At 37.5% G+C, this 15,384-nt stretch overlaps 1 protein-coding gene across 5 annotated transcripts in view; it reads left to right on the top strand.

Annotated features, from left to right (window-relative positions):
- PTPRC (protein tyrosine phosphatase receptor type C) overlaps window positions 1–15,384 on the top strand; it is a 121,221-nt gene that overhangs the window by 95,310 nt on the left and 10,527 nt on the right. For all 5 annotated transcript variants that reach the window (XM_022562004.3, XM_022562001.3, XM_022562002.3 and 2 more), the window contains 10 exons: window positions 134–168; window positions 2,767–2,876; window positions 3,434–3,524; window positions 3,616–3,692; window positions 8,207–8,243; window positions 8,342–8,439; window positions 9,163–9,288; window positions 11,010–11,167; window positions 11,381–11,516; window positions 13,403–13,552. In XM_022562004.3, the coding sequence (XP_022417712.3) occupies window positions 134–168; window positions 2,767–2,876; window positions 3,434–3,524; window positions 3,616–3,692; window positions 8,207–8,243; window positions 8,342–8,439; window positions 9,163–9,288; window positions 11,010–11,167; window positions 11,381–11,516; window positions 13,403–13,552 (1,018 nt within the window). The remainder of the gene's footprint in view (window positions 1–133; window positions 169–2,766; window positions 2,877–3,433; window positions 3,525–3,615; window positions 3,693–8,206; window positions 8,244–8,341; window positions 8,440–9,162; window positions 9,289–11,009; window positions 11,168–11,380; window positions 11,517–13,402; window positions 13,553–15,384) is intronic.

Genomic DNA, 15,384 nt, shown 5'->3' with positions numbered 1-15,384 from the left:
CTGCCCTTTTCCTTTTTGTCTTCCCCATCTCCACTCCCTCCTTCCTTCAAGACATTCATTAAACATAAATTGATTGCCAACTAATTTCTATGTTTCTTAAGAGTATGCAAACTTACATTTCTTATTTTCACAGCAATTTAGATGAACAGCAGGAACTTGTTGAAAGGGGTAAGTATGCACATTTTTTACTGGTGATTATCCCCCTCCCATTTGAATCTACTCATTTGAAATAAGAATTCAATATTTAAAAAAATCTAACCTGGACTTCCTCTGTGGATACAATGATGAAATTTAAGTTATGTATTTATTCAACCAGCAAGGATCTATGCATTTCCCAGAGTATGCCAAATATTGTGCCAGCACTGAAAATATGTCAGTGACAGGCCACAGACTCTGCTTTTAAAGGTTTAGAATCTAACAGAGGAAGAGAGACATGTGGACAAATATGACAGATTTGATAGATACCATCGTCGTGGACTGTGTATGATGCTATAGAAAGATGGAAGATGGAAAACTGATTGTGGAGAAGGCAGGAATCTGGGTCTTCTAAGATTGTGGGGAAACACTGAGGAAGGAGCAGATGGAAAGCCACACAAATGAGGAGTGCAAGTGTATTCACATCCCTGCCAGGGTGGGACACTGGCTGTTCCCACTAAAGGCACATTGATGGACATGACAAAAGATGGCAATTTGACTTAGGAAATGAAAGCATATTCCATTTTTTCTCTCTTCTTAAAAACTTTTACAGTACTTCTTTCATTTCTCTTTAAAAATGTGATTTTTGATCCATTTAAAGGGCAGGAGATAAAGAAGTTGAAAACATGTTTATAATATAGGAAATGGTTTGTTTTTTTCATACTCAAGACAGGAAACATTTCAGAACTCCTCTATCTGGTTTTAACTTGTCTCGGAAGGGTTTCCCTCTGCCAGGGCAGGTCCCAAATCCATAAGCAGAAGCTTTTGGGCAGGTTCCTTGGAGCTCCCCAATAGGCTTTATTTTCCACTGCAGACTCTTGCTGACACTGTATTTTATATTCCGCTTGTTTGTTAATCTTCCTCCCTTGTCTAGAATGTGGGCTCTGGGACGGCAGGGAGGCTTTCCTTTCCCATTTAGTGTTTTATCCCCAGTACCTGGGTGGGCATGTGGATTCAATACGTGTCAATGAATAAATTAAAGTGGGAGATAAAGTGTCCCGAGGGTTAGTTTGTATAGGTGGGCTGAGGGATGGATGAAGATCACAAGAGTGACAGGCACCTAAGACAGGAGGGGCACCATTGTCAGGGGTCAAGGAGCATTTATCTCAAAGTTGACACTGATCGCTCCTTGGAGTGATTAGAACCTACCCAAACTCCATAAAACCCCGAAGGTGGCCCTAGGTCAGAATTAATGAATGCCGGAAATCTCCAAACACCCAAAGAAGCAACCATACATGGACAGTTTGATAGTTATGATTGGATAGAAAATTTCCACGGACAAAAAAATAAATGTACAACCCTAATGGACATCTTCTTTCTTCATCTAAAAAATAGGGGAAATTAACATGAATACTGAAAAAATACTGTCAGATATACCTGGGATAGTAGGAGTTGTTTCAGTATTCATATACACTTACAGCTATTTACATTAATATGTATTTTGTTCTTTAGTAAGTTATTTCACAAGCCTAGCATATAATGAGTTTCACTCTGGTGGCATAAAATATTTACACAATCTGTTCACAGTCAACTATAGAGATTATCACATTAAGATGAGTCCTGGGTATAGAGTATTCATCATATTCTCTTATTTATATGTTTACAGTATTTCACAAGTTAAAATAGATACAATAAGAAGAAAAAATTACAATATAGATGAGTATTGTTATTGCCATAAAATGCTTCTAATCCAACAAAAAATGTATATATCCTCACAGTGGTGATATTTGGTCTGGAATCTGTTTGTAGATAGAAAATGAGGAAGGACATTCTATGTAGAGAGAACAGTGTGTGCAGAAACATGAGGACAAGAAAGTGTGTGATGCACTTGGAGAACACTCACGCCTAAGATGTAAAGCAAGTGTAGGAAACAGTGTGGTTGAGATGGGTCAGGTGAGATGATAAAAAGGGATCATATATCACATTAGACATTGAAACTTTAGCCTATAGGCTATGGAGCACAAACAATAGTGTGAGTTTTTTTCAACAAGCAGAGCTGCAGGCTTGTATTTGTATTTCAGAAGATTAATTTCTGGCAGTTTAAAAGATAAATCAGGGTGGGGACAGGCTGGAGTCAGGGAGAGGAGTCTGGAAGATGTCCTTACGTGGATGAAGAAGAGTCCTGAGCGTGACCACAGGCAGAAAGGATGGAAAGTACACGGTGACCTGTTGGATACGGGGACAGAGGGAGAAATCATGGATCACCTGGAAGTTTCCGTCTTGAATGACTTTGTGAACGGTGGTCCTGTTTGCCAAGATTTGAGATGCTAGAATAAAGGGAAAATTACTTTGAACATCTTGACTTTGAGGTCCCTATGGAATAACTGGGTGGAAAATCTGAGAATAAGAGGGAAAGATTAATACAAAGGCCAGAAGGGGGCTGGAGCCCAAGATTTAGACGTCATAGGTTTACAGGTGAATCTTTATGTGTGAGTGAGATTTTCCAGGTGGAATGTGTATGAAAAGGAAAAACACTAAGGACTGAATCCAAGGTATATATTTAATGACATTTGCGTGAACAAGGGAAAGAGAGACATTAACACTAGTCGTGAATCTTTACTACGTTTAAAGATGACGAGAAGCAATTGATGAACGTGGAGCCCATCCATGCAGATGTTTTGTTGGAAACTTACAAGAGAAAGATCGCTGATGAAGGGAGGCTCTTCCTGGCTGAATTCCAGGTGTGTGCTCTTCTCGATACGTGATGAGAAAGTTTACTCTGTTATCAACGTAATTCACCTTAAATGTATTGTATGACCATTTGCCTCGATAGTTTATCCCACCTAATAGTGCAACGGAGTCAAAGCAGCTTTTTATTAGCAGGTATTTGCAGACCAGAAGATCATCGTCATAAAACTAGTCAACATTTCAAGATAATGCTGCTTCATTGTATGAATACTAGTTATGAAGCTGTATCTCGAAACGTATTTGACTGATTTTGTCCTTTTGCTCTAGGTAATCATCCAAGTGTGTTTTTCAGTGAATTTTAAAGTGGCAGAGCAATAACTGCTAAATTTGCTCTCTTTCATGGGATTTATTTTCCAAGTAGCCTATCATTCATTTTTCTTAAAGAGTGTTTTTTGCATAATTCCTAAGAATATTCATTTATGACCATATGCAACTTGTTCATCGGTGTAAAGGAAATACGTTCCAGGAGGTGTCATTTGTTCGAAAGGATAAGTGGCAAGGGGAAATGGTTTTTCTTGAATGTGACCCAAAGGATCTTTGTGTCTTTCAGAGCATTCCGAGGGTATTTGGCAAGTTTTCTATCAAAGATGCTCGAAAACCCTTTAACCAGAATAAAAACCGCTACGTTGACATCCTTCCTTGTAAGTGCTCATTGAGAACTGGATTTCCATACATTTGGGCTACTTGATTATTCATGATTTCACTTATTTAATATTTCTTTTCTTTGAACAGATGATTATAACCGTGTTGAACTCTCTGACATAAATGGAGAGGCAGGGTCCAACTACATCAATGCCAGCTATATTGATGTGAGTAAAAAGTGCATAACAGCCAGATGGTTTTATATCTTCATCATTTTGTCTCTATTTTCATTCTTCTGGTGTCTATGCATTCCATTCAGCTCCTTCTTTGCCATGGCAAATTTTTGTTTAAATTTTTTATTTTTAAAAAGTTTTATTGGAGTATAGTTGATTTACACTGTTGTGTTAGTTTCAGGTATACAGCAAAGTGAATCAGTTATACATATACATATATCCTCTCATGGAAAATTTTTAGAAATATTATTTGAAATGATTTGAAGGAAGCTCATAAATGCCATTGATACAAACAACAAAATCACTAATATTTGCAAGAATAGTTATTTATTATTTGTTATTGGTGCTAGGTAATATAGGTTTTTTCTTTCCAAACAGAATGATAGCTAAGAATTAAAATACTCTTGTACCTGTTATACGCTGGATATTATCTAAATTATCTATGTGTGTATTTCTCATAAGAGCCCCGTCTTTGCCCCTCACCATAGAAGATAGGACTGGGAGGCTCTGATTAATTTGGTACTTTTGCCCTTTTCTTATTTATTTATTTATTAATTTTTGTTTTTAGTAAATTTATTTATTTATTATTTTTGGCCGTGTTGGGTCTTCGTTGCTGCACGCGGGCTTTCTCTAGTTGCGGCGAGCGGGGGCTACTCTTCGTTGCGGTGTGCGGGCTTCTCACTGCGGTGGCTTCTCTTGTTGTGGAGCACGGGCTCTAGGCACGTGGGCTTCAGTAGTTGTGGCTCACGGGCTCAGTAGTTGTGGCTCACAGGTTCTAGAGCACAGGCTCAGTAGTTGTGGCTCACGGGCTTATTTGCTCCGTGGCATGTGGGATCTTCCCGGACCAGGGCTCGAACCCGTGTCCCATGCACTGGCAGGCAGATTCTTAACCACTGTGCCACCAGGGAAGTCCCTGCCCTTTTTCAATTAGTAACAGTATGAGGATATAGTGCATGATTAATTTATCTAAAATGTTTAAAAATGTAATTTATTAAACAATTGTTCAGTAAGTAATGCATCACACGAATTAAAAAAAAAAAAAGCAGTATAAAAACACAGAGAGACTTAAAAATAATTCCTCCCACCCAATCCACCATTTACCCAGTGCCTCCACCTACCTTAAAAGGTAACCTCTATGTTGTTTCCTATTTATCCAGCGGGAGTTTTTTAATACACAAACAAGAAAACACCAACATTTGTTACCCCCTCCTTTATCCAAAAATGTTAACGTAATATTCACGCTGTTCTGTATAATGCGTCATTTACTTAAAACATATATCTTGGATACATAAAATATCACTGTAAAAAGCAGGGACTGGCAAGCTTTCTCTGTAAGAGACCAGATAACAAATATTTGGGGTTTTGCCGGACATACCATCTCTGCCACAGCTACTCAGCTCTGAAGCCCAGTGACTACACTTCTATAAACAATACATAATGTGGCTGTTCCGAAAAACAAACTGCATTTACAAAATCAGGCCATGCTGATTTGACCCACAGGCTGTAGGTTGCTGGCTCTGAACACCGAACATTTCTACATCTTTCTTTAATATTTTTAGAATAATTCTTGGCATAGCTGCATTATGAGGTATTTAATCAGTTCCTATAGTAACAAGCGTTAAATATGGTTTCTAATCTACTATTACAAACAATGGTTTAATGAATAATCTTGGCTCATATTACTTCTCAATGAGTTTTAGCATATCTGTAGGATAAATTCCTCAAAGAAGAACTGCCGGCTCAAAGGGAATATGCATTTGTAATTTTAAAAGACATTTCCAAATAGTCCTCCACTGGGGTTGTACCCAGATATGTTCCACCAGCAAAGTATGAGTGTTTATTTCCACACAGACTGCCAAAACAGTGACTATCAAAAATTGTTTTTGACAATCAAACAGTTAACAAACTGTCTCATACTATCATCCATGCTGGTTTATAAGGTAATTTCAAATTTTTCTCAAAGAAAAAACAATTGAAATTGAGGTTTGGTTTGTTTGTTCTGATCTACATGATTACATAAGCTTTCACAAACTTTCAGTGAAGAAAGTAAAATGTTCAAATTCTATCTATCTATTCATTTATTTATTTAGACAGTGTATTAATTCCCCAGAGTGGACATAACAAAACATCACAAACTGAGTGACTTAAAACAACAAAGATGTGTTATCTCACAGTTCTGGAGGCTGGAGGTCTGAAATTAAGGTGTGAGCAGAGACATGCTTCCTCTGAAGGGTCTGGGGAAAAAATCCTTCCTTGCCTCTTCCAGCTTATAGTGGTTCCTGGCCATCCTTGGTGTTTCTTGGCTGGTAGCTGTATCACCCTGTTCTGTGCCTCTGTCAACACATGGCCTTCTTCCCTGTGTGTCTGTGTCACTGTGTGTCCTTTCTCTTATAAAAGACACCAGTCGCTGGATTTAGAGCCCATCTTCACCCAGTATGACCCCATCTTCCACAAAGACCCTATTTCCAAATAAGGTGACATTCTGAGATTCTGAGTGGACATGAGTTTTTTGGGGAACATTATTCAGTCCACTACACACAATTTATGTAAAATTATAGAATAATGAAAAAAAACTTTTTACTTGAATTGTTCATGAAACAAGCAGCTTCTGTGTCCTTTTGTGAGATAGCTGATGATTTTCCAGAGCAAAATTCTTGACATTAATGATTATGATGACTGTATAATAATACAATTTATTATACATTTGCTATTTATCAGTCATGAATTTAAGTGCTTTACATATATTGATTCAATGAACTCTCACAACAACTCTGAGGTGTTCCCAATTTTGCTATAGTAGAAGCAAAGCTAGGATGTTTTTTCTCAAGCATTCTGTCTGGAGACAGCCCTCTAACCTGTACAATGTCCTACTTCCCATCAACTTTGTTTGGTGCATAAGAGTTTTTGTAGGGAGATTGGGATTGACATATATACACTAGTATGTATAAAATAGATAACTAATAAGAACCTGCTGTATTAAAAAAAAGAAAAGAACACACCCTCTCATCATACATAAAAATAAACTCAAATTGGCTTAAAGACTTAAACATAAGACATGACATCAAAAACTCCTTTAAGGGAGCATAGGCAAAACATTCTCTGACATAAATCATACCAAGGTTTTCTTAGGTCAGTCTCCCAAGGCAGTAGAAATAAAAACAAATAAACAAAAAAACTACAAAAAAAGAGTTTTTATATTTTTGTTTCATGTTGTCCCTGTAAATTCTCTCCCAAGCAACACATACCTCTTGCCCTGATATGTGCTCTTGGTATCCACAGTGCAATTTCTTGTTCTTATGATATTCAAAAGGCTTGTTTACAGTGGCAACTAACACTTTCAAATGTGAGGTCATAGTCCAAAAATAATTACTAAGACTGTGTCATAATTTTGGCCTCTATTTTAACTGATTTTGTAGGTGACCACTGCAGGCCTTCACAATTAACGTTGAACAAATTTATTTGTGTATAGTGTCTTTTCCAAACAATAACTTGTTCTTCAAAGTAAAGTCATTGAGAGCAGATTTTATAAGGATTTAGACAGTCTCTAGGAAAAAAAAACCTTATATTTTCTGTTCAAATAAATATGGTAATTATAGTATCGAGTTACACTTACTTTTCTCCAGCAGACCTGGGAGCTCATGGAAAAAATATGTCTCCAGATTTTAGATAGGTACTTGACAGACTGTAGCCACTCAATAAATACTTGTTGAATAAATGAATGTATGAATAATACTATATCATGAGATAGAAGTTTCAAGAAGTTACTAAAATTAATCATGGATTATTGTGGCCCACGTGACTGAATTTCATCTAAGGGCAAAGGTTATCTCTCTGAAGGGCTTTTCTGATCACTGAGGTAAGTCTGAGGAGTAGGAGATAATTTGAAAGAAACTAGCACAGTGTCTCACCTGTCTCTATTCCTTCTTTGCCTTGGTAACCAGCGTGGAGAAAGCAGACATTGTAGGTAATAAAATGAAAGTTATTGTATCTCTTATCTAGAGTGGCAGAAAAGGATTCTAGGGAATCAGCGGTATATCCCAGCACTCGTTAAGAGGTAGAAGTATGGGGCTAACCTCAGGATGATTTATTGAAAGAAATTGAGTAAAAATCCCCAAAGTATCTCTATGGCTGGTAAGGAGGTTTGAATTCTGGCAGATGGTGCTATAAAGGTTGGCAGGATCTAAAATATAGGAGTGCCTGTATTATGCTTATAAATTGCTGCACCTTCCCACATGAAGATAAAGTCTATCTAGCTTTAAAAATTGTTTAGGGTATATAGCAAAGACCCATGAAGGTCATGAATATTGTTTGTAAGTGTTGACTAACATATTTGACACAGTTAACTGCCACTGAGTTAATAAAACCCCCCTTTTAATTTGAAACTGCCCAGGGAAACACGCAACCAAGAAATGGCAGATCTAAGGCAACTGCCCTATCTCACACTATTGCATGTAAATATATAACTGAGCGCTCAGTAAATGATATACCTCTGTGTGTGTTTTGAACAGGGTTTCAAAGAACCCAGGAAATACATTGCTGCACAAGGTAATTTCTCTGAGAGTCCAACATTCTTTTTGAAAAATTGTTTTATTGCACTTTTAAGGAGATATTTCTTACCAGTTTTTATTTGTTTTACCCCCTAGGTCCCAGGGATGAAACTGTTGATGATTTCTGGAGGATGATCTGGGAACAGAAAGCCACGGTTATTGTCATGGTCACTCGATGTGAAGAAGGGAACAAGGTAAGGACCCAGAAGATTCATAGGGTGAAGGTCCAGGACTCACAGGGTAGAGGCTGGATGTTAGGAAAAGACAGTGTTGAATTGCATTTTGAAAAGTCACATATGTATGTGCTTGATGACAAAACAGATCATTCTCTGTCTGAATCAGTATAACACTTGATTTAAAATTTCATACTTGTAGAAAAATTAAATATGCACATATATAAATATTTGTATATAAGTATAACATTTAAATGTTTCTGCTTCATTGCTGGACTCCTATGTGATTCCTAGTTTGTTGCAGTATTATTTTAAGTTCAGTACACTTCTGTGGGCTGATTTCACAAGTACTTGTTAATACTTGAAACACACAGACCTTGGGCAGATAGATGAAAATTCATGTAACGTGACTTTAGGAAGCGTGAAAGCCTCCCCATCCCCCAGCCTGAAATTAACCACACGCAACCACATCATTTCTGCTGACCACCAAGCACGTCCCCATTTAATATGCAGCTAAGCCTGGGAAGATCATCCTTCTTCTGCTGGGTCGTATGAAGGAAATACTTCAGGGCACTTAATGGGAAATGGAATGCTTTCCAAGCATCACAGTTTACCGGAGACTATAAAAATGTCTTGAGACTTTCAAAGAATACATTTTTGTTTATTTTGCTTTACAAAGAATGCTTAATAAACAAATCCATTTACATGAAAAACTGGAATCATTAATGATTTTTTAAAATATAGAACAAGTGTGCATTATACTGGCCATTGATGGAAGAGGGCAGCCGGGTTTTTGGAGATGTGATTGTAGAGATCAATGAGCACAAAAGATGCCCGGATTACATCATTCAGAAGTTGACCATTGCAAATGTGAGTTTGCTTTATGACATAATTTTAATTTTCATACTGTTTGTCTAAAAATATAATTATGGAATATTAAATGTGAGACATTGAAATATATCTGGAAAATTATTTTTTAATGAACTGCAGGAGGAAGAGTTGGGTTAGAACAATAATACAAGCCAACAGGGTCAAGTTAAGTCACTAGTGAAAATAGTGTTTGTCCACATCACATCAAAAGTGTTTATAACACTGTGACCCTTGAAGTATAAAGAGCTCATCAATTGTGTTAAATGAATGACTGCATTATTGAATTAATGATAAAATGGTCCCTCGTCTCAATGGGTTTATTACCATTATGGAAAATATATACAAATGGCACAGAGACTACTGTAAGAAGTCTAAAGTTCTAACTCTGTAGGTGAGATAAAATGTTTAGTTCCAAAAATAAAATTGTCAGTGTGGCCTTAAATAATAGTTAAAATGGTGGTCTTCTCACATATTATATGATTCTGCTCATATGAAAAGTATACAATAGTCAAATTTATAGAGATAGCAAGTTGGTTAGTGATTGCTTGGGACTGAGGTAGGTGGAGCAGGAATAGAGGTGACTGCTAATCTGTATGGGTTTCTTTTGGGGAGGTCATGAAAATGCCCTATAATTAGACAGTGGTGATGATTTACAACTCTGTGAATATAATGAAAACATTTACACTTTAAAGAAATGTGAAAATATCTTAATAAAGGTGTCAAAAAATGGAAGTCTTTATAGATAAGGTTGAAATTTTCTCTGAATTCCATTTATGGCAGGTTTTCTCAGTAATCTAAATTGTATTTCCATATGATACAGATACATTTTGTGAAAGAAAAAAATACCAGTTGCCTATTTCTCCCAAGGCCTCCTAAGGCCCTGTGGCATCACTAACAACTATGCCCTTGGAAGGCTGTGGAACAATCCCACCGGTGGTTCATGGCCAAAGACGTGATGCACTAAAGCCAAGAATGTAGAAGCCAATACCATTCTGGTTATGTTGATTAGTCTGCCATTACTATTCTTCATTAAGTCAGTTATTTCCTATCTGAAAATTAAAACCAACCAAGTTTGTTTGTTTGTTTGTTTGTTTCTTCTATTATCTAAGTGTAGGTAGTTCTTCTTCATACTTGGTCAGAGAATTATGAATTATGTATCTTCTAGTGCTTACCTTGAAACTGGGAGAAACATGAGCTGTAATCTGGAGCTGACTCTCCTGAGTTCTCTCTCTACAGTCGAGCTGACACTTCTAATATGAGAAATATAGCATTAATCAAATAATTAATCAGCTTTCTTCATATGACAATAATCCTGTTTGTCTTCCTACCAAGCAGAAGTATTTCAAACAGCTGTGAGAATGGCTTTTACTTTGTATCTTTTCACACCCACCCACCAATCCCCTTGTTTTGTGTTTTATTGTTTTTATTTTGTTTGTTTGTTTGTTTTTGGCTTGGCAGCATGAAAGTTCCTAGTGGTTTCAGCTACACTTAACCATATGTTACTTACCTTCCTGGTAAGTAATTGCTTACTGGTTGGTGCATGCCAGTCCTGTGTGATGTCTCAATTCCTAGTTATTCATTTGGAAAGGAAAATGTAATCATGAATGAAAAATAACTTGCACGAGGAGTTTTTTGTACTTTTCCTCCCTTCCACTTACTTATGTCCCATAGTTTGCTCTGAGAAAAAAATCATCTAAAAAAACATATTATCCCCTGGCTAGAGAAAAGAAAAAGCAACTGGGAGAGCAGTGACCCACATTCAGTTCACCAGCTGGCCAGACCATGGGGTTCCCGAAGACCCTCACCTGCTCCTCAAGTTGCGCAGGAGAGTGAACGCTTTCAGCAACTTCTTCAGTGGCCCTGTCGTGGTGCACTGCAGGTAAATAAAGACCTCCACCAAAAGCACAAGGGCTGTTCAAATTTTCACTCCTTGGGGTGTTAGGGCCACCCTCCCCTTTGGCAATTGCTACTTTGAGAAACAATCTATGAGGAGAAACTGACATTGTTTTCCCTGCTTCACCCTTGCTGGCTTTTCCATTCATTTTCCTGCCGTGATCGATCATACCTTCAACCTTTTCATTTGTTTTGTCAGTGCTGGTGTTGGACGCACAGGCACCTATATTGGAATTGATGCCATGTTAGAAGGCCTGGAGGCAGAGAGCAAGGTGGATGTCTATGGCTATGTCGTCAAGCTAAGGCGACAGAGGTGCCTGATGGTTCAGGTGGAGGTACGTTCCAGGCCACAGTCACTATCCTCACTTATGCCTTTTGGCTTAAATCTTTTTGTGGTGGGAGTAGAGATCTTAAAGGAAATCCAAATTCTTCTCAACCTCGAACAGTGGGTGAAAATTGTTTTCTTTTAATTTCCTGAAAAATAAAGCACCAATTGCAGTTAGAAGCATTTTGCATTAGTGGCTGAGAGTACTGTGGAAGGAGGATGACTATAAAATGTATTTAAAAAAAATAATGAGGGGCTTCCCTGGTGGCTCAGTGGTTGAGAGTCCGCCTGCCGATGCAGGGGACACGGGTTCGTGCCCCGGTCCGGGAAGATCCCACATGCCGCAGAGCGGCTGGGCCCGTGAGCCATGGCCACTGAGCCTGCGCATCCAGAGCCTGTGCTCCGCAATGGGAGAGGCCACAACAGTGAGAGGCCCACGTATCGCAAAAAAATAAAAAAATAATAATAATGAAATAGCACTTACACATATCAGATTGGGAAAAATTTTAAAATACCAAAATCCAGTTTGGCAGCATCTCATAAAATTAAAACTGGGGAGACAAGAATAGGATGGTACAGTGGTTAAGAGCCTGGTTTTGGGAACTAGATGTAGTAGTTTCAAATCGTGCTTGTTATTCTTAATACTGTGCACCATTTTACCAGTGTTTAATGTCCCTGTGCCTCAGTTAAGTCATATGTAAAATGGAGATAATGATAGTATTTACCTTACAGAGTTAAGACACAAAGGGTAACCCAAGTAAGCACTTAGACAAGCCCCTGGAAGATGCATGTAGTCAGTAATTGTAAACAATGGTTATTATCAAAATTGTCTGCATTTGACCCAGCAATTCTACGTGTATGTATATAACCGAGAGAAGCATTTGCAAATGTGTGCAACTAGAAACATGTTCAAGAATGTTCATTGTGTTCAGCATTGTTAGAATAACAAAAACATGGAAAACCTTAAATATATATCAATATGGGAATGAGCAAACAGAATGTGGACATATGGACCCTTTGTAAACACATGCTCTGCTGCGATTGACAGGATAATCTAGGTCTGTAGCTCTGTGTGTAGGTAGATGCTCAGATGAAAACAATGAGTGAATATAGTCACCAGATGAAACGTATACAATTCAATTTATGTCATTGTTAAGAAAGGAGACAAAAATGTACAATGTTATAAACACATAGATATTAGTGTAGAAGTATAAAAACAGATTGTACACGAGAAAAAAAAAAGAAATTATTTCCTGTGGAAAAACACAATAGAGTGGAAGGATGCTACAGCCAAACTCAGGGGACTAGAGGTGGTGTTAAAGAGGCTTGAATTTTATCAGAAATATGTCATTTATTTAAAAATGGTGGATTCAAATATGATAAAAGGTTAGGGTTGTTAAATATGGGTTTGGCCTATTGTGCTTTATAGAATAATTTTCTCTATTAAAAGCTTCTAGGAAACTCTTTTAAAAAATATGTTCTATGGAATATCAACCTGCTTTTTCCTTTCTCAGATATAGTGTGAAACTTATTATAGTTTTATATATTAGTAATTTAACTTACTGACTCAATACTAGTCACAGAAGGAAGTAACAGATAATGTTTTATAACTGTTAGGAATGAGATATAAGTTATGCCCTACCTTGTAGATGCCTCATCTATTTACCAAGCTATTTTTTTTTTTCTGGAAAAAAAAATCTGAGATGGAATTTGCTTATATCCCATAGAACCATGAGAGCTAACTTCCAGATTATTTAAATGTTACAGATATCAGTTTTCTTCTCCATACATTGTCTCCATATGAGCAAAATTATGGGAATGTAGGATTTATTTTAATGTGATTGATAGGACTTTAAGTTATCAATTAATTATCTATATTCTTCCCTGAAATTGTAGGCACAGTACATCTTGATCCATCAGGCCTTGGTGGAATACAATCAGTTTGGGGAAACAGAAGTGAGCTTGTCTGAGTTACATCCATATCTGTCTAACATGAAGAAAAGAGATCCACCCAGTGAGCCTTCCCCACTGGAGGCTGAATTCCAGGTAACAATAGTGAGAACAAGAGCACCATTACAGATAACTTGAACCTCTGTCTCTTTTCCAGTGCTGTCCTATGTACTTGACATAGTTCTTGTATTTGGGCTTTGCCATAAAATGAGGCACAGATGAGAGAGCAAAGACACGCAGAGTGTAAGAGAAATGCCTGAAAGCACACAGCTATTCCGTAGGAAACTTGTTTAAACCAAGAAATCTGATTCTACAGCCAACATTTTAACCATTTTTCATTAAGCTGGTATCAAATAAAGTGTCAGAATAATAGCATATGGCCACAAAATTGGCCCGCCAAAGGCAATGTAGCATCTCACCTTTAAAAACTACATCTGGTTTTGGTTTGTAAAGGAAATAGTTAGAGGAGTTTATGACTACTTAGGAACATGAACTGGCTGGAGCTGGTAGACAGAAACTAAAGGATAAATATGTGTGTTCTAAGCTATTTATCAGGCAGTTACTCTGAAAACTAACCTAGGATGTAGCTCACTGTGATTTCAGAGAGTTGGCATAGCTATCTCCAAATCGCTCAGTTGTCAAAAAAATGTTTTGTAACTTTTCTCTTTCACCTATGATTTTCAGTTTATTGAATCTTTCCGTAAACTACCAAACTGGTCAATTCAGAGAGTTTCACAGCAAGACCAGGAATGTGCTTTTAATCAGATGCAGAATCATTTAATGTTTTGGATCAGAGTGGGGCTGGGGTGGGAGTGGGGCTTGAGATAATCACCGTGATGGAACAGCTAGTAGGCTACCGGCATGGTCTTTGATAGAGGGGTGTTTTCTTATTCTTGCCCTTTTAGCTGATAAATTGACCACCTTTGATACACTAACCCCACTATACTGCATATAGACAGACACTGTTTAAAACACTTATACATTTAATTTAAACATTCATATGTAAAGTCACTTAAAAAAAAGGGTAAATTCTTTGGCTGAACAAATATGATTGAGTCTGTGCTCTGTACTGAGTACAATTCTAGGCACAAGAATCAAAGTGATTTGTATGTGGACATGGGGAGTGGGTGTGATCCAGACAGGTAGTGACCACAGCTCTCATAGAAACAGTGAAATTATTCCATCTAAGCAGAAAGGGAGACAGAAAATGAGGGTAGAGATGGAGGTTGGTTGGTAGATTAGTGACGGGAAGTTGAGGCAGTTCTTGTCTAATTGCCTTATTTTTCTCAAGAGAATACGAAGTAAGATCATTGGTTGGGAGTTTAGGGGGACAGAAGTGAGTAGGGCAAAGAAGGGCTTATGCTTGAGAAAGAGAAAAGCATATGAAATAGTTCTATCAAAGTAGGAAAGCAATCTCCCAGGCAAAGGTGGTAGGGGTGCCAGAATTATCGGATCATTTGAAATTTATGGTCATGAAATTAAAGAGAACCAGTCGGTTTTTTGTTTTGTTTTGTTTTTGTTTCCTACAGTAACATTGGGGTTAGAGCTGTGTATAGTTGGGTTAAACCCATCTAGAATTTTTTAAAGTGAATAATTGAAAGTTGGGAGGCAAAGACACTAAGGGTGTTTGCAAATGAATGATACAGTGTGGGTAATAAAGAGCATATTGGCCACAGAAAGACATGAGGGAAAAAAAGAAAGGAGTAAAAACAATATGATAAAGGTTTTGATAGGATTGCAGATTGCTGGATTGGAGGTACTAAAATAAATGACTGGGAAGAATAGAGGTAATTTTCCGTAGGAAGGATGGTTGAAGTCATAACTTTTAAAGTGATGCAATCTTTGGAATGAAACCTACCTACAAAAGTGGAGTGGGGAATGTGGATGGCTGAAGAGAGGAGGAAAATTATAGGAGGTGAAGAGGTTAA

This window comes from Delphinapterus leucas, chromosome 1 (assembly GCF_059928025.1).
Source record: "Delphinapterus leucas isolate spDelLeu-1000000601 "Yukka" chromosome 1, BTC_Dleu_Yukka2, whole genome shotgun sequence".
NCBI lineage: Eukaryota > Metazoa > Chordata > Mammalia > Artiodactyla > Monodontidae > Delphinapterus > Delphinapterus leucas.
Note: the sequence above shows the minus strand (reverse complement) of the source record. Positions and strands in the feature narration are given on the sequence as shown.